The sequence below is a fragment of the Mus caroli genome, unplaced genomic scaffold, assembly GCF_978045245.1.
Source record: "Mus caroli unplaced genomic scaffold, Mus_caroli_1 scaffold_12, whole genome shotgun sequence".
Lineage (NCBI taxonomy): Eukaryota > Metazoa > Chordata > Mammalia > Rodentia > Muridae > Mus > Mus caroli.
The window spans coordinates 24,788,313-24,808,393 of NW_028227267.1; the positions used below are offsets into that span (position 1 = coordinate 24,788,313).

Genomic DNA, 20,081 nt, shown 5'->3' on the forward strand with positions numbered 1-20,081 from the left:
CACCCGATAGGTCTCAAAGCTCTTTGGAGTCAGCACAGAAGGGAAACATCTAAACTGAGACCCAGTTGCTAACAATGAACCATGGGGGCTGATCTAGAGTACCTGCATACAGCACCAACCAGTGTGGTGAGAATGGAGAAGAATGACCACTAACTGTTCCTCCTCCAGATCTGGCAGATTGATTTATAGAAGCTAGAAAGAATCCTTCTCTAATTCTTTCTTTTACCTTTTTTCTTTATATTACTTTCAGTACTTTTTAAAATTCAAAACAAAGCGTTTTCTGTTTTATTATGTTTTGTTGCTCTTTTTAACAGTCCTTGAGATTAAACCCCAGAGCATTGGGCATGCTACGCTGATCCAACACTCCTCTCCAGCTTCTTCTACGTCTCATCTAATAATGTTTACTTTGTAATCAAATTTTTATCTCTTGTTCTTTTCTTCATTTTTAAACCTCCTCCTCTTTTCATTCTTTTACTAACTCTTCCTTCATAGTTTTAATTTCATAGCTTATTCCACATTGCTCTTTCTTTTTCTATGATTAAGTGATATAGCAGTCTTTAATTGATTTTTTATTGTATTTCTATATTTGGTTTGCTTGGGTATTGCTGCTCTTAGCTACCACTAGCTTTCTTCTCTGAAGAGTCCTGGGAATTGAGTCCTCAAAAAAGGGTTCCTCACTAACATATAAAACTAAAGAGATACACATCCCAATAACTGCACAATCACAGTAGAAAAACAACTTGAAAAAGAAAGATATCAGAATTCTTCGTAAAGGGAATAAATCTTCAATAACCAAATTCAAAACTAGGGAAATGGCTGGAATGTTGGGAACACACACAAACACATTCACATGTGTGTGCCATTTAAAAAATATAATTTTTAAAATGATCAATGACCTCAAAGAGAATTCAAATAAACAAATAATGTCAATTTATGACTTGGACAAGAAATTCAGCAACCCTAATTCAGCAAATTCATACAGAATTGGGGTGTGGGAGCCCCTAGTAATGAAAAGCTCAATAAATAGAATAGAGCCGATGAAAAGGGTTGAGAATACATTCAGACAGCAACGGTGTAGGGAATGTATTATCACCACAACTTTTAAGATTTCTAGGCTATAATTAAGAATACAAGTCTTTGGTACGGAAGGAAGCTCTAAAGCTGGGTGTGATGGCACATGCCTATATTCCCAGTACTTGGGAGTCTGAAGCAGGAGGATCACCACAGTGAGTTCTAGGCCAGCCTAGGCTATATAGCAACATCTTATCCCCAAAGAAGGGAAGGGAAGAGAAGAGGAGAAATTATAGCAGAAAACTCTTAGGTTTAAGGAAAGAGAAACATCCAACTACAGGACACATTAGGAATCCCTAATAGTGACCAGAAATCCTCCCAAACCATCTTACAATTACAACGCTCAGAGTCCCCCCCAAAAAAAAAAAAAAAAAAAGATGCTGAAGTTTCAAGGCAGAAGGTACGTTCTTTATTACTATGGACCTATCAAAATAACAAATGCTCAATAGAAATCCTAAAGGCTAGAAGAGCATGTGCTAATGTATTTACATCCTGAAAGTGACTGCCAACCACGATTTCTTTATCTAGCAAAATTATCTTTGAAATCTGAAGAATAAAAAAAAAAGGCACAATGAGCATAAAGCAAAAGCAATTAATGACTACCAAAACAGCAGTGTATACTTCCAGCAACACTACACAAAGAGGACGACAGAAAGACAAATCACTAAGGCTCAAAGAAAGAGGAAAATCTCACTAGGCAAACAAATAAGCAAATGAGAATTATAAAGAAACTCAATATACCAGCAAACCTCTAAAGTGAATACGGAAAAACTCTGCATATGATTTAATAACCCTAGAGGCAAGGTTTAATCTTTCAATTGAAACACATAAATAAACGGGTTTGGTCTAAAGCATATATGTTTGGTTAAAAAAACAAAAGCCAACTGTGTTCAAGAAAATCACCTTACCAGGGCATGCATCGCAAGCAAACAGAGAACCCAAGAGTAAGCAGGAATAGGTTATATTTGTATATTAAAAATTAAAAGCAAGAAAATCACTGAGCATTAGGCAGCTATTTGTCCAGCTATGACTGTAAACATCAAAATTTGCACTCAATTTCATCAAACACTACTTGTCTACATATTATAAGACATGATTTTAATACTCCTCTCTCATGACAGATTATCTAGACAAAAAAAAAAAATCAACCAAGAAACTTTTGAGTTAAACTATACCATATTATCATATGGCTTTAGTAACACCTATAGAATATCCCATTCAAGAGTTACAGCATACATACTGCTCTTGCCCACCTATGACACTGTCTCCAAAACTGATTACATTTTAGGATATAAAAACAAATATTAGCAAATACAAAAATATTGAAGTACTTTCTTTTACCTCTCCAAATCAAAATGAAACCAATACCAAGTGGAACTACAGAAAATATACAAACATACAGAGAAATGAACCTACAAATTTTTAAAGAAATTGAGAGAAATTAAAAATATCTTACAATCCAATAAAAATGAGAACATATTAAAGCAGGTGAGATACAGCAAAAGCTGTTTTAGGGGGAAATTTATAGCTAAGAGTGCACATATCAAAAACCCCAATATCTCATTAGAATAACCTAATGATTTATCACATAGTCTAGGAAAAACAAAATCTAAAACTAGAAGGAAAGAAAATCAAGGAGAGAAATAAAATGGAGATTAAAGCAACAATAAAAAGGACCAATAAAAACAAAAGGCTCACTATTTGAGAACTTAAACAAGATTAACAAACCCTTATTTAAGCAAAGATACATGACCCAAATTAATAAAAGGAAAGAGTAGCTTTTAAAAAGAATACCAGTGATAGTCCTTAGGAATATTTTGAAATCTTGTATTCCAATAAGTTGAAATTTTTAGAATAAATTTCTAGATATGTGTAACATACCAGAATTGACCCAAGAAGATAAAAACAAACAAACAAAACCCTCGAAGATGAACAGCAAGCAGTATTACAACAGTAATAAAAAAAATTACAACAAGGAAAAATCATATGACCAGATGGAGTCACGGCTGCACTCTAGCAGATCTTTAAAGACCATCAATGCTCCTTAATCTGTTCCATGAGACAGACAGGGAAGGAGCACTATAAACTCATCTACTAACCCAATTGAGATAAGGAAATAGTAAGAACAACCAACTACAGACCAATTTCCTTGATTAAACAAACAAACAAAAAGCCACATTAAAATATTTGCAGACTAAACAAAAATACACTAAGAGATTATGACCAAGTCTGTTTTCAGGAATGTAAAAATAGCTCAACATACATAAATCAATAAATGTAAGGTAACAAACACAAAATTGGGTGGGTGGGGAAAATCAACGATCTTAAAAGAAACCTAAAAGTCTTTGACAAATTCGTATCTGTTCATAAAAGGCTGTTAGAAACTTGTAATACAAAGATCACTATTAATTAATCATCATCAATACAAAGTACCTCAAAATAGTGAGGTTACTGACAAAAAAACCTACAGCCAACTTGACACTGATAGGGGATACACTGAAAGCATCTGAGACTGACTGAGACTGAGACAGGACTGCCCGCCCTCTCCCCAGCACTCTGAAAGCAGAGGCAGGTGGGTCTCTTCAAACCCAAGTCTGGTCTATACTGGGAGGTCCAGACCAGCTAGGGATATGTAGCAAAACCTTAATCTCAAAAAACAAAACTCCCCAAAATAAATAAAAATTATATAAACAGTAAAAAAGTAAATGATCTATATTTACAAGTGACATGAGTCTATACTTAAAAGATGCCCGACACTCCACTAGAAAACTCAAGATCTGAGAGAACTTTCAGCAAAATAGCAGGATATAAAATCAAAACACTAAAATTAGTAGTCACCTGGGAAATGTAAATTATACCCATCAATGATGAATATGAGAGAAAAAAGTCAAGAAAAAACCGCATTCATAATAGTCTGAAAGCAAAGCACCACCACCACCAAAATAATAAACGTAACTAGATCTCTACAGTGAGAAGTATAAATAAGGAAGAGAATGAAAGAAGCAACAGAAGATGAAAAGACTAACCATGACCCCATGATCCCATACCAAGCAATCTGCAGATTTAAAATAATCCCCATCAAAATTCTCACAGAATTCTTCAATATTTTTAATCAAAAAACTCATATGAGCCGGGCAGTCGTGGTGCACGCCTTTAATCCCAGCACTTGGGAGGCAGAGGCAAGTGGATTTCTGAGTTCGAGGCCAGCCTGGTCTACATAGTTTCAGGACAGTCAGGGCTATACAGAGAAACCCTGTCTTGAAAAAAGAAAAAAAAAAAAAAAACCTCATATGGAAATACAAATAACCAAAGTAATGAAGACAAATTACACTGCAAAGTGACAGTCAAATGGCAGCAAAGTTCAAACGCACAGAAGCCAACGGATAATAAGAAAAGACCCAGGGGCTGGTAAGATGGCTCAGTGGGTAAGAGCACCCGACCCGTAATGAGATCTGATGCCCTCTTCTGGTACGTCTGAAGACAGCTACAGTGTATTACATTAAATAAATAAATAAATAAATCTTAAAAAAAAAAAAAAGACCCAGATATAAACCTACATAACTAACGCCATGTGATTCTCAACACTGGGGCCAAGACATACATAAGCAAAAAGGCAGGCTCTTAATAAATGATGCTAAGAAAACTTAGTATCAATATATATAAGGCTGCAACTAGACCCCACTCAGTCACTTTGTATATAAAAATCAATTCAAAATGTTACAAAGACCTTAGTTTAAGACAAGAAACTACTAGAATAAAATAATTTCAAGAAAGAAGCATTGGAGAGAACTTTCTAAACAGGACGCCAATAGTTAAAGAAATAATAGCAAGAATTGGTAAATGGGATTGCATAAAATTTAAAAGCTTGTGTGCAGCTAAAGAAGTAAGTATAGGCAGTGATACACATCTTTTGTCCCAGCACGGGGAAGGCAGAGGCAGTTCTAAGCCAACCTGGTCTTCTTAACTCCCAAACAGCAAGGACTACCTACCCGAGTGGTTCTCAACCTCCCTAATGCTGAAACCTTTAATTCAGTTCCTCACGTTGTGGTGACCCCAACCATGAAATTATTTTCATCAGTACTTCATAACTGTAATTTTGCTACTGTTATGAATCTTAATTATCTGCTTTCCAATTATCTTAAGTGACCCTTATGAAAAGGTCACTCAACTCTCACATGGGTCACAACCCACAAGTTGAGTACCACTGACCTAGAGAAATCCTGTCTCCAAAGGGGAAATGTTGGTAGGATGGCTCAGTAGTTAAGAGCATTTACTGCTTTTATAGAAGAACCAGGTTCAATTCCCAGCATCCACACAGTGGCTCATTACTATCTATAATTCTAGTTCCAGAGGATCCAATTCTGGTTTCTGAAAAATCCAGGCATATTGATGATACAGAAATAAAATATTTTCTTGAAAAAATGAAAGCATTACCAGAAAAGACAGTTTATACAATAGGAAAAATCTCATCCAAGCAGTTTACCTAATAGATGGTTAATATCCAGAATATAAAATGAAATATATGTATACACACACATAGTATCAATAAATATGTAAATGAACAAAACAAGACAGTTCTCAAAGAAGCAGGAATAGCCAATAAATAAGTGGGAAAAAATGGTCACTATCTTTGTGTTGAGTTTTTGTCTGTACCCAAAAGTCTAGTTGCCTAAGAGTAAATTCTAGGGCTGGTGAGATGGCTCAGTGGGTAAGAGCACCCGACTGCTCTTCTGAAGGTCCAGAGTTCAAATCCCAGCAACCACATGGTGGCTCACAACCATCCATAACGAGATCTGGCGCCTTCTTCTGGAGTGTCTGAAGACAGCTACAGTGTACTTACATATAATAAATAAATAAATCTTTCAAAAAAAAGAGTAAATTCTAACATTTACCAGCTTTCCTTGTGCAAACCTTGCTCCTAATTTGAAACTACTGTCTAAATAAAAATTGCTACAGCTAATTACTGGAGGGATTAGAGGTAGGTGGGTTTTGAGTTACCAGGCTGGGGGTTGCAGAGGAGGAAGAGAGAAGGCTGCAGCGAAGAGAGGAGGAAGCCACCATGGGAGTAGGTGATCCTTGCGCACATGGCCAGAAGAAACAGCAAGTGTCTCGGGCACACTGAACAGCAAGTGTCTCGGGCACACTGCTGGGGAGGTAGCAGGTCCAGCAGTTAGAAAAGTAGATTAGGGGTTTGAAAGTCAAAGCCCACACCCAGAGACATATAGATCCTCCAACAAGGCCATACCTATTGCAACAAGGCCACACTTCCAAACCCTTGTAATCCTTTCAAACAGTTCTACTCCATGGATACTAAGTATTCAGATCTATGAGCCCAAGGGATCTTTCTTAGTCAAACTACTGCACAAATATTATCTCTTCTTTTTTCCCCCTACTCATGAAAAGTCTAATCATGTTCAGTTCCAGTAGATCCTTGATCAAGTGAGAATTTGTACTACACAAAATAAGTTCATTATTAAATTTTTATGTAGATTTTAAAATCTATTCTTTAAAAATTCATACATGTAACCACACACAGTTCAAGGCCCCTGGTCTACAAGCCAGGTTCCAGGCTAGCCAGGGATACAGAGAGAGCCTGTCTCAAACTGGTCCCTCCCAACACTCTGTAGATGGTGGGGTGCATCTTTTAACTCCATTACTCAGATGTCTGTAAAGGAAGATCTCTGTGAGTTTGAGGCCAACTGGGTCTACAGAACAAGTTCTGGGACAGCCAAGGCGGATACCAACCACTGGACTAATCATTACACATTGTATAGTATTTTCAATTATCATATCTCATAATCATATACCTAAACTTTTTTTTTTTTTTTTTTTTTTTTGCACTCTTGACCATGCTACAGAAGTTTATGGCCATAGTTAATACCAGCTCAGTGATCGAATGTCTATTTAGCAGAAGACCCTTCGGTTTGACTCCAGCAGCCCTATACAAGACACAAGAAGTTATACTCAACAGACTAATGAAACCTTTACAAAGTATTTTGCAAAATCAAATGAGACATAAAAGGCCATATGCTATATGATTCCATTTAAATTAAATATCCAGAACAGGCAAATTCATAAAAAGTAGATTGTTGATTGACAGGTGTAGAAAGCAAGAGAAAGGTGAAAATGACTGCTAATTGTCATGTGGTTTTCTGGAGTGGTAAAAAATATTCTAGAATTAGTGGTGATTACAGTTTTGTGAAAACAACTAAAAAAACCACTTATTTTAAGAGTGTAAATTTTATGGTATACAAATTCTAGCTCAATTTTTAAAAAAGTTTATGGCCGGGCGTGGTGGCGCACGCCTTTAATCCCAGCACTCGGGAGGTAGAGGCAGGCGGATTTCTGAGTTCGAGTCCAGCCTGGTCTACAAAGTGAGTTCTAGGACAGCCAGGGCTACACAGAGAAACCCTGTCTCGAAAAAAATAAAAAAAAATTTAAAAATAAAATAAATAAATAAATAAATAAAAAATAAAAAAGTTTATGACCAGGTTGGTAGTGTAGAAGTCCCAGATCCAATCCCTGGCTATGCAAAACACACACACACACATACACACACACACACACACACAGGAGCGCACGCACTTGCTCAGAGTAGAGGAGGAAAGGAGGGAGGGAGGAGGGGGAAGGGGGAATGAAGGGGGAGAAGAAGAGGGCGACCACTGTGGCTCCTTTCAGTTAAAGAACACTCAGTTTAATGAGTACCATTTCTGGAGTTTTTCTCCAACTCCTCTGAATTAGCAGTTAGAAACTAGTTTCATACTAGTTCTCTTTTATAACCTGAGTATTCACTGTTGTTATGGGTAGTCACCAGTTTACTAACAAAAATAGATTTTTCCCTAACAATGTGGACTTCTGGTATCCTAAAGGAAAATAGAATTCCAGAAATACTAGACATACCTGCACAACAAAGGCTTGGGGCTGAGAGACTAACAAGTCTGACATTAAGGTCCCCCTCTCCACCACTCCCCATCATTTTCTATATACTGAAGTAAGTGTCAGTTGCTATTTAGCTTCTGAAATGGGGAACCTAAACAAAGACCAACAATCTTTCTTAATAGAACATAATGTTTATGATTTAAAATGTAACCATATATGAGTAATTTTCATCACCTAAGGAGATAAAATAGACTGTGATAACCTCAGGAGAGAAAATTCTGCCACTGTTACACAAGCCAAAGTGAAGTAATTCAGGAAAAAAGTTCATGTCTACTGTTATCAACAGAAAACAAAAGTTTCATTTTACTAACAATTTAAAAAATATTTTCATCCACCCAGAGGCAGAAAGTAATACAGTAATTCTTTCTTATTCGCTGAATTACATGCTGCCACAAAGTAAATGCTGTCATATTCTGATTACAGAATGAATGAGGACAATTTCCTTATTTGCTTACTGATTTTATATTTGTCTTCACTGTGTATCTTATGTGTGTGTGTGTGTGTGTGTGTGTGTGTGTGCGCCTGTGGGTGCATATGTGCATGTGGAGGCCAGAAGTCAATCTCCAGTGTCATTCCTCAGGAGTAAAGCAGGCTAGGCTGGCTAGTTAGGAAGCCCCAGGGATTTACCTGTCTCTGCCTCCCCAGTGCTGAGATCACAAGCATGTGCCATTGTGCCCCAGGTTTTTTTACCCAGTTTCAGGAATCAAACTCAGATCCTCATTGCTTATGTAGACAGTAAGCTCTTTACTGATTATGTTATCTCCTCATCTCTGACTTTATATCTTTACCATGTAGAACCATTTCTCATATTTAAATGTTGAAGAAAATCCTTACTCATGTCTAGCTTCCTTCTACTATTCTTTGCAAGGTTAAAAAAATTATACTAGTTCCTAACTGGAATGTATATAAAGCTGTTGCGTTAAAAGTGGTATCAACTACCTTCCAGATTTAAAATCCTGTGTACATATACGGGTCTTCTCACCTTTCCTCCAAAACCTACTTTGTCTAGCTGATACGCTTTCCCTAGAAATGGAAAACACTAAACTATTGAATCCCACTTCATTTCTATCATCACTTCTAATGTCTTGAAATGTATCAATAAACTGATTTCTAAAAACAAGTGCAATTCCCTTTAAATTAAGAAAAACTCAGTTCTTTGTCTTTCAAAAGAACTAGATGAGCCAATTATTTTGTAATACAGTAAGTCTTCCCCAGTAATGCCATCTCATTAACTTACTCATCATGGATTCTCAAGTTTACAGGTGACATTTTAAAAATCAGTATCACCACTGAGTGTTAAAGAATATTACATAAAACTGAATCAGTGTTACAACTGCTTCAAAACTGTAGTTACTAAACACTCGAATGCACAGATGCCAATAGATTTTTATTTTTTATTCATTTTTTTATAAAGTAAGATCTTCTAACAGTCTACTAAATCCCTAACACACACAATGATCAAATCACAAAATACATTTCCAAAAGTGAAGGATTACAACCAAATATTCAGGTACAAAGAGTTACTAGAGTAATAAAGATTAGTTGAAAATCTAGATCTTGAGTTTCATGGTATTAACTACATATGGATTAGATGATCTCGGCTTGAACTCTGCTTGTTATTAACAGGTTTTTTGTTTTTTCCTGACAGAACTTTGTGCAATGAAAGATTTTGCTACCTGTGGCTAGTGAGCACTTTTGAAAAGTGTGCTTTTGACTAGCACAACTAAGAAACTGTGCTTTCTTAATTTTAATCAACTTAAAGATTCTATGTGTAGCTAATGGAACATGCTGAACAGTAAAGTTATTCACATAATTTGCAATACAAACTTATCAACCAGAGTTTTTCAAAGTATCATGCCCCATTGTTAATATCAGTTAAAACTCTGCTGATACCAAATGATACATAAAGCCAGCATTCAGCCTAAGTAGAATACTCACTTTTTAAATGAGAATTGACATTAGCTAGACTCAGAACTTAAGTTTTAACTGGTAGAAAATTACATAAAACATATTAAGTTTTTCCCTATCGTTTTTTGTTAAGCTTGTGCCCACTTTCTGATTGGTTTCCCTTCAAATCTGTTCAGTATCTCCTATTCAGAAAAACAATGGCAAAAGGGGTACTCAGCATTAATAGGTTCCCGCGACTCCGTAACCTCCACACGTTAATTTCCCTTTTCTTTAAGAGAGACGAACACTGGGGAGCGTCTTATAATTCACCTTCTCACCTTTTTAAAGGGTAACAAGCGTTCATTCAGACATAGTTGCGATTTCATTGGTAGATACAGAGTTATTTTTCCCAGCCCACAGTGTCAGTCTTCGGAGCACTTCAGGTGTTCTTTGACAAGCTCTTCCTAAGTCAGGAAAACTAAACCAAGATGGTGCAGAATATGCCAAGAGAAAACCAGTTTGGGAATATGCACCGTAACAACCAGTCCCCAGCAGAATCCATCGGCACCGGTGGGTTTGCTTTCGACCGCCACTACCTCTCCGCAGAGACAGTGCGGTGGACCGTGAACCGCCCCGCGAAGCGAACCCGAGGGCAAGGTCGTGACCCCAGGTCACGGCCGCCGCCTGCCCCGCTCCGACTCCGCACCGCAAAGCCACCTGTTAGGCCCGAGCCTCACCTGGCAGGAAAGAGGAGGCGCCTACCCGGCAGCGCGCCGGACGCGAGGGCGGCGAGCGCGGAACCCGCCCCTGTGGCGGCGGCCGCGATCCCCCGGCGGCACGTGGGTTTCTCGGAGCTGGGGCTGCACTGACAGGCGGACGGCCCGCACGGCTGCCGACCCGGGACACCCTCTTCCCTCGCTGCCACCGCGCCGACAGGGCGCCCGGGCGGCCCACGCCGCTGGTCCACCCTCCTCCGACTCCTCGGTGGCGCGATCCCGCCCCGCCGCCCCTCACCTACCTGGTCGCGGAGTTTGAGGAACGCCATGGCGGTCGCCGCCGTTCGGCCACTACCCGCGCCCGGCGGGTAGGTGGCCGGCTACGTTGAAGAGAGCGCGGGCAGGGGGCGGCGCCGCCTCCCCGGCCGCCCGCCGCCGCCGCCGCCGCCGCGAAGAGCCCCGCCGGTCCCGCCTCCTCCACCAAGGACTCCCGCCCTCTTTCTTCCGTCCTTTCTCTCGCTCTCTCCCTCTAGCTCTCAGCCACCTCCCACACGCAGCCGCCGCCTTCGCCGCCGCCTCACACCCCCTTTCCCGAAATACCCCAGCAGCCCCCGCCGCCGCGCCGCTCCAGCCCGCGGCCGCGGCGGCATCCAAACTCCACTCCACAATATTACCACCACCGCCCGCCGCGATTGGCGGCCGCGCGGGGGAGAGGCCAGAGTAAGCCGAGTGCCCATTGGCCACGCCGCCGCGCTCGCTCGCGGCCGGGCTCCGCCTCTCCGCCGAGGGAGGGGCGGGGCACAGGAAGCGGCGGCGCGCGGAGCGGGTGGGCCAGGTGGCCCGGCGTCTGGGCGCGCGCCCCGGGCGCGGTGGGCGGAGCCCGGACTGGAGGTGGGGAGGGACGGAAACTGGGTACCGGGTAACGGCCCGGGATGGCACGTGGAGGTGGCGTGCACCAGCTCAGCTCAGTCAGGTGTGGAGAAGGCAGCCGGAGCCGGTGCGAGCGAGGGAGACCTCCGGGCCGATGCTGCTTCCAACAGAGTAGCGAGGGCAGCGGGGAACCGGACTCGCACGTGGAGCGAGAGTGAGAATGTCTCCGCGGGCTTTGGGGGGAGACGTGGTCGCCGGGGGACTGCTGGCACGCGAGACTGAAGGGTGTGGTCTTCATAGCCTGAACAGGTTGTGGCCGCGGAACATTTCTCTCCAAAGCGCCCCTTTCAATCTTGCATGTGTTTTTCCCCCTTTCTTCTTTATCATCAAAAGGGTTTTTGCCTCCCATTCGAAAGAAATCAATTTTTTCAAAAAGATGTGCAGGATTTCCAATAAATAGCATCCTTGGATGGAGAAGAGGAATGACTCCCTCGCCCTGGCACACACACCCACGCCAACCCACAGCTCAGAAAAGGCTTTTCTTTCTTAGGCAGCCGCACACTGTTACCATTCCAGGCTTGTGTGGGAGAAGATTGTTGTTCTCCTGTGTCTGTCAGCCTGGGCGGCTCCAGCCCCTGATTAATAAAAGGTACAGATGGTTAGAACACAAACGTGAGATATCGGGTTGGTTTAAAAAACAAAACCAAACCTCATCTTTTCCCTGCATTGGTGTGTCTCTTGGGACAGACTTTATTTAGAGAATCGATTTGAGCCTAATGGCAGTCTAGAAAAATGGGGATCAGTGCCAGGACTGTCAGTTTATTATAATGCTACTATTAAAAACAACTCTTTAGCCCCATAAGAACAGAAAATATCAAAGTGCAAGATCAAATGCACTAAGAGCCTTCTGATATCTCTTAACATAACTATGCCATAATTCTGCTGAAACAATTGCTTTTCTAAAATTACATCTTTACCATGGTTGGTATTTGCTACTTTAAAATGGAGGAATTCTCATATCTGATGGAAGAGGCTTAGCCAGAAAAAAAAAAAAATGATTCTTGCTTTGTATTTTCTTCGGTGCTGTCCTAGTTAGGGTTTTACTGATGTGAACAGACACCATGACCAAGGCAAGTCTTATAAAAACAACATTTAATTGGGGCTGGCTTACAGGTTTAGAGGTTCAGTCCATTATCATCAAGGCATCAAGGTGGGAGCATGGCAGTATCCAGGCAGGCATGGCACAGGAGGAGCTGAGAGTTCTGTCTTCATCCAAAGGCTGCTAGTGGAAGACTGACTTCCAGGCAACTAGGGTGAGGATCTTATACCCACACCCACAGTGACACACCCATTCCAACTAGGTCACACCTATTCCAACAAGGCCACACCTTCAGATGGTGCCACTCCCTGGTCCAAGGATATACAAACCATCACATTCCACTCCCTGGTCCCCATAGACTTGTTCAAAAACATGAGTCTATGGGGGCCATACTTAAACATAGCATAATGCAAAATGCATTTAGTGCAACTTTCAAAGTCCTCATAGTCTATAGCAGTTGCAACAATGTTAAAAGTCCAAAGTTCAAGGTCTCTTCTGAGATTCATTCAACTTAATTAACTGTAATCCCCAAAGCAAAGCAGGAAACCAGCTGGGTAAACTCCAAACTCTGCATCTCCATGGCTGATGTCAAAGTGGTCTTCAGATCTCCACTCCTTTTTCATCTTTTTTGACTGCAACAAACTGCTTCCTCCTGGGCTGGTTCCACTCCCTGTTAGCAGCTTTCCTCAGCATGTATCCCATGGCTCTGGCATCCTTAACATCTTTGAGTCTCCAAGGCAATTTCAATGTTACAGCTTCTTCTTTCAGTGTCTGGGATTCCACTTGATCTTTTGGACTCCTCCTAAGGACTAGCATCACTTCTCCATCTCTGTCCTCTGTAGCACTCTATGCTCAGGTTGATCCACTCCATTACGGCTGCTGTTCTTGGTGATCATCCCATGGTACAGACATCTCCAATACACTGGGGTGTTTCATTCCAACTAGGCTTCACCAATAGCCTCTCATAGGCTCTCTTCAGGGTGCCAAGCCTCAAATCCTTTGCATGACCCCTTCAATCCTGGGCCATCAACTACAGCTGAGGCTTCACCTTCTCCAATGGGCTTCCCTGGCCTCTCACAGTGCTAAGCCTCAGCTTCTCTCCATGATCCCTTCATTCCTTCACAAGCAGTACCACCTGAGTGACTCTTACACATTACCAAGTCCAGCCGCAGCATGAGGTACAACCTTGGGTATCTCTGGAACACAGCTTCTTTGTGCTCCCAGAAAACAGTTTCCAGAAGATTTCACCTCAACGATGCTGGTCTCTTCTTAATCACCGCTAATTCCTTAGCTCCAGCTAACCAGCATCAATTTTCCCAGTAGTTCCTTCCATTCTTAACTCTAGAGCCAGAGGCACGTGGCTGAAGCTGCCGAGTTCTGCTGCTTACAGGAACTAGAACATGATCCCCTTGTATTATTACATTATCACTAGCTTTATGTTTTCTAAATCCTTCACTGCCTAAGCTTGGCTATCCTGGTTCTTGCTCTGTACATTGACCTTGAATGTAGAGATCAGCATGCTTGTCTCATGGGATTAAAGGTGTGTACCACCATGCTTGGATCTAATTTAGCTGGGTAGGATCTTGCCCCAAGGTCCCACTCCCTTAATCTTTATCTCCTAGAACACAAGGTTTTGCTCCATTTCACTTCCTGGTACTCCTTTAATACTCAAACCATATATTTTATATTTTTCCTTTCTAAGCTTGCTATGCTTGTTCAAACTTTTCTTCATAAGACTTAACCAGAGAACAAAGTCTCTGCTGGGCTTTTTTGAAACTTCTTTTGTCAATGCAATTAATCTAAGTCTCTTCACCTTAGCCTCAGGAAAACTTTTCAGACAAGGGCAAAAAGTAGCCACATTCTTCACCAAAATACCACAAAGCCAGTCTTTATGCCACATTCTGAAATTCTTCTCCTTTGAAATCTCTTGGGCCAGGTCAACACAGTTCAAATTACTCCCAGCAACAAAGCCTTCCATATTCCTACTAGGATGACCCATTAAGCCCCATTTAAAGTATTCCACTGCTTTCCAAATCCAAAGTCCCAAAATCCACATTCTTTCAAATAAAAGCATGGTCAGGCCTATCACAGCAATACCCCACTCCTGGTACCAACTTGTCCTAGTTAGGGTTTTACTGATGTGAACAGACACCATGACCAAGGCAAGTCTTATAAAAACAACATTTAATTGGGGCTGGCTTACAGGTTTAGAGGTTCAGTCCATTATCATCAAGGCATCAAGGTGGGAGCATGGCAGTATCCAGGCAGGCATGGCACAGGAGGAGCTGAGAGTTCTGTCTTCATCCAAAGGCTGCTAGTGGAAGACTGACTTCCAGGCAACTAGGGTGAGGATCTTATACCCACACCCACAGTGACACACCCATTCCAACTAGGTCACACCTATTCCAACAAGGCCACACCTTCAGATGGTGCCACTCCCTGGTCCAAGGATATACAAACCATCACAGGTGCCTAATTCCTTTCTGCGTCAACTCTGGCCGATGAAATGAGAATTCTGTCACCCCCATGTCTCTTTATCAGTGCACTGAAGGTGAATGAGTTAGCAGTATGAAAGCCTTTGACTTCTCCAAAACAAAGGTGTTATGACATTACTAAAATATTTTGTGATTATAATTATCCATGTGCTACAGCCAATCGAGTTTTGCCTTCCTTGAGGATGAAAGATTTACTCTCTTCTATATGTATGCCTGTTTAACACTGGATGTTGACTCAGCAATTAATACGACTGAACAAACACACAGCCTCAGCATGCTCTCCTCTGGGTTAAAGTTCTAGGATTTAAAAGCACAACAGGTACTTGATTAGGAACACAGAACAAACTGATTTTGGGGAGCATACAAGTGGTTTAGAGAGTATGGGTTGAGATAGTGGACCAAATGTGTATTTCAGTGTATTAGGATTGAGGTGATAAATGTCTCTAATGAAGAGTCATTGATGGAAGTATTTTACATCTCTGCATTAGAGAGGGTGTGATCACGCTGCAAAGGTTGTTTCAGTACTAGGTGGGCTCACCTTTCTCCATCTTGAACACTTTAACATCTTGTGTGTCTTACTGTTTATTAAGAAGGAAGGCTAGGCATATTACCCAGCCTACTCATATCACACAGTCAAGCAAGGTAGTAATATAAAAAACTGGGAATTCTTAAGGACCACTCAGATTCAAAATTAGTATTTTAACAACTATATTTTCATAGCTGTTGAAATAGTAACAACTATTGATTCTGGAAAAAAATAGAAAAAAACTAAAAATATTTGTGTTCAAGTTTTATTAACATCAAAATATATTATTATTCCTGCATCTGTTAAAATTTTAAAGAGCTTGGCCAGGTGTGGCAGCACATGCCTTTTGTCCTAGCACTTGGGAGAAATAGGCAGGTGGATCTCTGTGAGATTGAGGCCATCCTGATCAACAGCAAGTTCCAGGCTGGCCAGGAGGCTATAATAGTGATACCCTATCATAGATAGATAGATAGATAGATAGATAGATAGATAGATAGATAGATAGATAGATAGAAAGAGATACAGTAAATCTATATTCCTGAAAAGTACCTACTACCTACATCATAGTACCAATGGGACCAGACTGGCCAGGAAGCTACATAGGGAGACCCTGTTATAAATTAGTAAATAAGATAAATCTGTATTCCTGAAAAGTATTACCTACATCATACACATAACCAGTGGGACCAAAAATTAAAATGGTGTCATTAAATCTCTCTCTTCTTCTTCTTCCTCTTCCTTCTCTGTGTTTGTTTTATGAATGTGTGCTTGTGTGCATCCTTGCAACCGTATAGAGGCCCGACAGGATGTCTTCCTCAATCACTTTCCATCTTTTTTTTTTTTTTTTTCAAACAATATCTCTCACTGAACATGGAACTCCCTGTTGTGGCTAAACTGTCTGGCCAGCAAGATCTGGAATCCAAACTTGGGTCCTCATGTGGTGTCATCTCCCAAGTCTTGTGTGTGTCTCTTTGTCTGTATACCACTGATACTCCCTGGCAGCCCTCTTCATTCATTAAGTACTTCTCAGTCATAAAAAGGGAGTCCAAAGAAGACTCAAATAAAGACTAACTATGTGGTTAAACCCATGAGCCCATGCCTCAGCCACTCACTACTGCCAAGTCTGAGAACGGGTGATAGTCTCCATCAGAACTTGTGTCCAATATAAATAGCACAGATACCATCACCAGGGAAGTTGCTGTAAGCTAATCACCACACACGATTTTATTTCCTAATCTACTACATGGTAGACACTAAGGACCTTCTTAGATTCCTTACCTAGTGTAATTTTCATTAACCCTTTCATATTGCTGCCTAAAGGAGCAAGCTGTGCTCAGAGTCGCCCACCTAACCTTTGGCAAAACCTGATGCAGAATGCCCTTAAAAGCCAGAAAAGCAACTTTTATGATAGGAAATAGACAGCTATGAGGGGTTCTTTTGAGCCAGATAATCGCTACTGCACAAAAATGATTTTTCTGAAGAATCAGAACTAACAATAAGATGCAAATGATGGACTGTCAAAGCAGCAAAGTAAGTTCGGAGCCACAGGAGACACGACAAGAGCCAAGTGTTTATCTAACGGAGTTTAGAGCATGGAGAATGGAGAGATTAACTGGAAGGCAATACACAAAGATAATGCCTGCATTTTTCAGACTTGAAGAACACCATAAATTAAAGGAAGAAATGAAGCCTTCCTTTAATTAGGAATAAATTTAAAAATGAAGCCTATAGGTAATAGATAAAGTCTAGAAAACCAAGCAGAATACAAAAATGTTAAACTTCACACTGAAGAAAGTCAGACTTACCTAAAAGGAATGACAGTCCACTTGTCAGCAGATATATCAGCAACAATGAAGATGATGAAAAAAGTCTCTGAAATATTGTGACTCCATAACTGAAAAACTAGTTCATCCATCTGTCTGTCTCTCTATTTACTATTCTTTCTTCCTTTTGGTTTGTTTGTTTGTTTGTTTGTTTGTTCTGTTACTGTGTAGCTGGCTAAACAGTCCTGGGACTCTAGACCAGGCAGGCCTTGAACTCAGAGATATGCCTGCCTCTGCCTCCTGGGTGCTGGGGTTAAAGGTGTGCCCCACCACTGCCACGCTTAGTTAAACTATAGCTCAAGAAAAAGGGTAAATATGTTTTTAAATTCAAACTCACAGATGTTCCTTGAAAGAAAACCTAGGCTGCTGATGTAGCTCAATTGGCAGTGTGCTTGCCTTGTATGCACAAGTCCCTGGATTCCATTCCCAGCATTTTACACACTAGGTATGGTGGTGAATGTCTAAAACCCCAACCCTTGGGATGTAGAGACATGATTATCTTCAGTGGTTCATTCTCAGCTACATATGGTGTCAGGGCTAGCCTAGGTTATAAGCTGCATCCTTAAAAAGAAGAAGGAAGAAATCTTAATAGTCTAGCAAGAAAATAAGAGGTTAAATCCCAAGAAAGAAATGAGATAAGGTTAGAGATGAAAGAATAAATGAATGAGTTAGCAAATATCTTGGTCAATCTAAAGGTGTAGATTGGATAGATAGATTAGATAGATAGATTCTGATATTTTAGAAATTAAAAACTAAATGCAATTAAACTACTAGCCCTTGGAATACAATAGATTATACTAGGAGAGAGTTCAGAGTTAAAATGTTCTAGTCTTACTCAGAATTGAAATATTCACTGACTTTAGACTGGCAAGTTATCTACATTAAGGTCCTTATTTGGGGAGTAAGGCTTCATGCAGGGGTTTCTTTTTTATGTTGTCTTTTTCTCCTCCTCCTTTTCCTCCTCCTCCTCCTCCTCCTCCTCCTCCTCCTCCTCCTCCTCCTCCTCCTCCTTCTTCTTCTTCTTCTTTGTATTTTCAAGACAGGGTTTCTCTGTATAACTTTGACTGTCCTGGAACTCACTCTGTAGACCAGGCTGGCCTCAAACTCAGAAATCCGCCTGCCTCTGCCTCCCAAGTGTTGGGATTAAAGGTGTGTGCCACCACTGCTCCCACCAGGGGTTTCTTAAAATGAGAACAGTTTAGAGTCATTGGAAGAGCTACAAAGAACAAAGTTGGGCTTTTGAAAATAGAAGTCATAAACCACACAACGGAACTGGCATGATAAGACTGCTACTGATTCCATCAAGCATCAAATACCTAGAGTTCAGCTTTGCTTCATTTTCCTCTGCTTTCAACATCAGTGATAATTTTCTTCCAGAAACCTAACCTTTAATCCATCAAAATGGATGATGTGTGCAAAGTTTGTGTACATCCATTTTTCACACTCCATTAGTCTATCTGGTTTGCAAAGCCTGTAGGATAAGGCCTAATGCTAGCTGCAAGAGAAGCAGAAAATGAGAATTCTGAATGCTGAATTCAGGGAGGTGGGATTTCCAACCAGGAAGTTATCCTACAATAGAAGCAATATTTAAAATATATGACAGTCTTGAATGTAATAAACTGTTACATGAATGTGTAGCATTTGGAGATACCAAAATTAGGAAAATAAAATATGTAACTTCCAAACCTATAAAGGACAAACATGTTCTAAAGAAAACTTAATTAATAAATCAAGAGGAAAGCCAGGCAGTGGTGGCACACACCTTTAATCCCAGCACTTGGGAGGCAGGGGCAAGTAGATTTCTGAGTTCAAGACCAGCCTGGTCTACAAAGTGAGTTCCAGGACAGCCAGGGCTATACAGAGAAACCCTGTCTCAAAAACAAAACAAAACAAAACAAAAAATCAAGAGGAAAGAGAGAAAGAAAAAGACAGAGAAGCTGGGGTGGGGGTGGGTGGGAAGGGAGACAAATTAACATCATGACAAATATTTAACTTGATTATGGAAAGAAATCCAAGTATATAATTAGTCTTAACCCTAATCCTAACCCTAATCATAAATATTAATGGGTTGTACCTATCTATAAAACTCAACATTGTATACATTCACATTCAGATTCAACTTTAAAAAATAATAGCTGTAGGTAATGCCAAGTCCAGCTTAACCCTGGCAGGAATGGTGTGACATGGTTCCCACCCCAGAACAGAGTCAGCAGCGTGTGGGCCTCCATGAATGTCAATGGTTGCTGTGGGCTTAAGGCTTGTTTGTATAAAAATATATATATATTTTACTCCATGCTTCTTTGGGATCTATTCTCCCTGTCAAGGTTATCAGAAAATGTTCTCCCTGTCAAGGTTAATGACTCCAAGGTAATTAGAAATAGCATGAGTCCAGGAGTTGAGAGAGTGTCTATGTCTCAGCAAAATGATAAACTCTGAGACCTTCAGGACAGCCCTTAAGGCTGTGGGGAAAAACTCCGAAAACATGAGTTCAAAAATATATAATTTCTCAAACATGCAAAATAGAAAGATGCGATATAAATTGTATAAGGAGCTTCACAGATCTAAAGGAACAGAGGCAGCTGCACTATGAACCAGCCTGTCAGGAAGATACTAAGGAAGGAGATAAAGAGATTTAGGGTGTGGTGATCGAAGGGC

The 20,081-nt window shown here is 40.7% G+C and overlaps 1 protein-coding gene across 2 annotated transcripts in view; it reads right to left on the reverse strand.

Annotated features, from left to right (window-relative positions):
* Positions 1-11,235, reverse strand: part of Ankrd28 (ankyrin repeat domain 28) — a 139,188-nt gene extending 127,953 nt beyond the window's left edge. Inside the window, exon 1 of one of the 2 annotated variants that reach the window (XM_021181416.3) lies at positions 10,916-11,235. In XM_021181416.3, the coding sequence (XP_021037075.1) occupies positions 10,916-10,942 (27 nt within the window). In that variant the 5' untranslated portion in view covers positions 10,943-11,235. Of the gene's footprint in view, positions 1-10,235; positions 10,603-10,915 lie in introns of those variants that run through there. The other variant, XM_029469317.2, reaches the window with a different exon arrangement.
* Between the last annotated feature and the right edge of the window lie 8,846 nt (positions 11,236-20,081).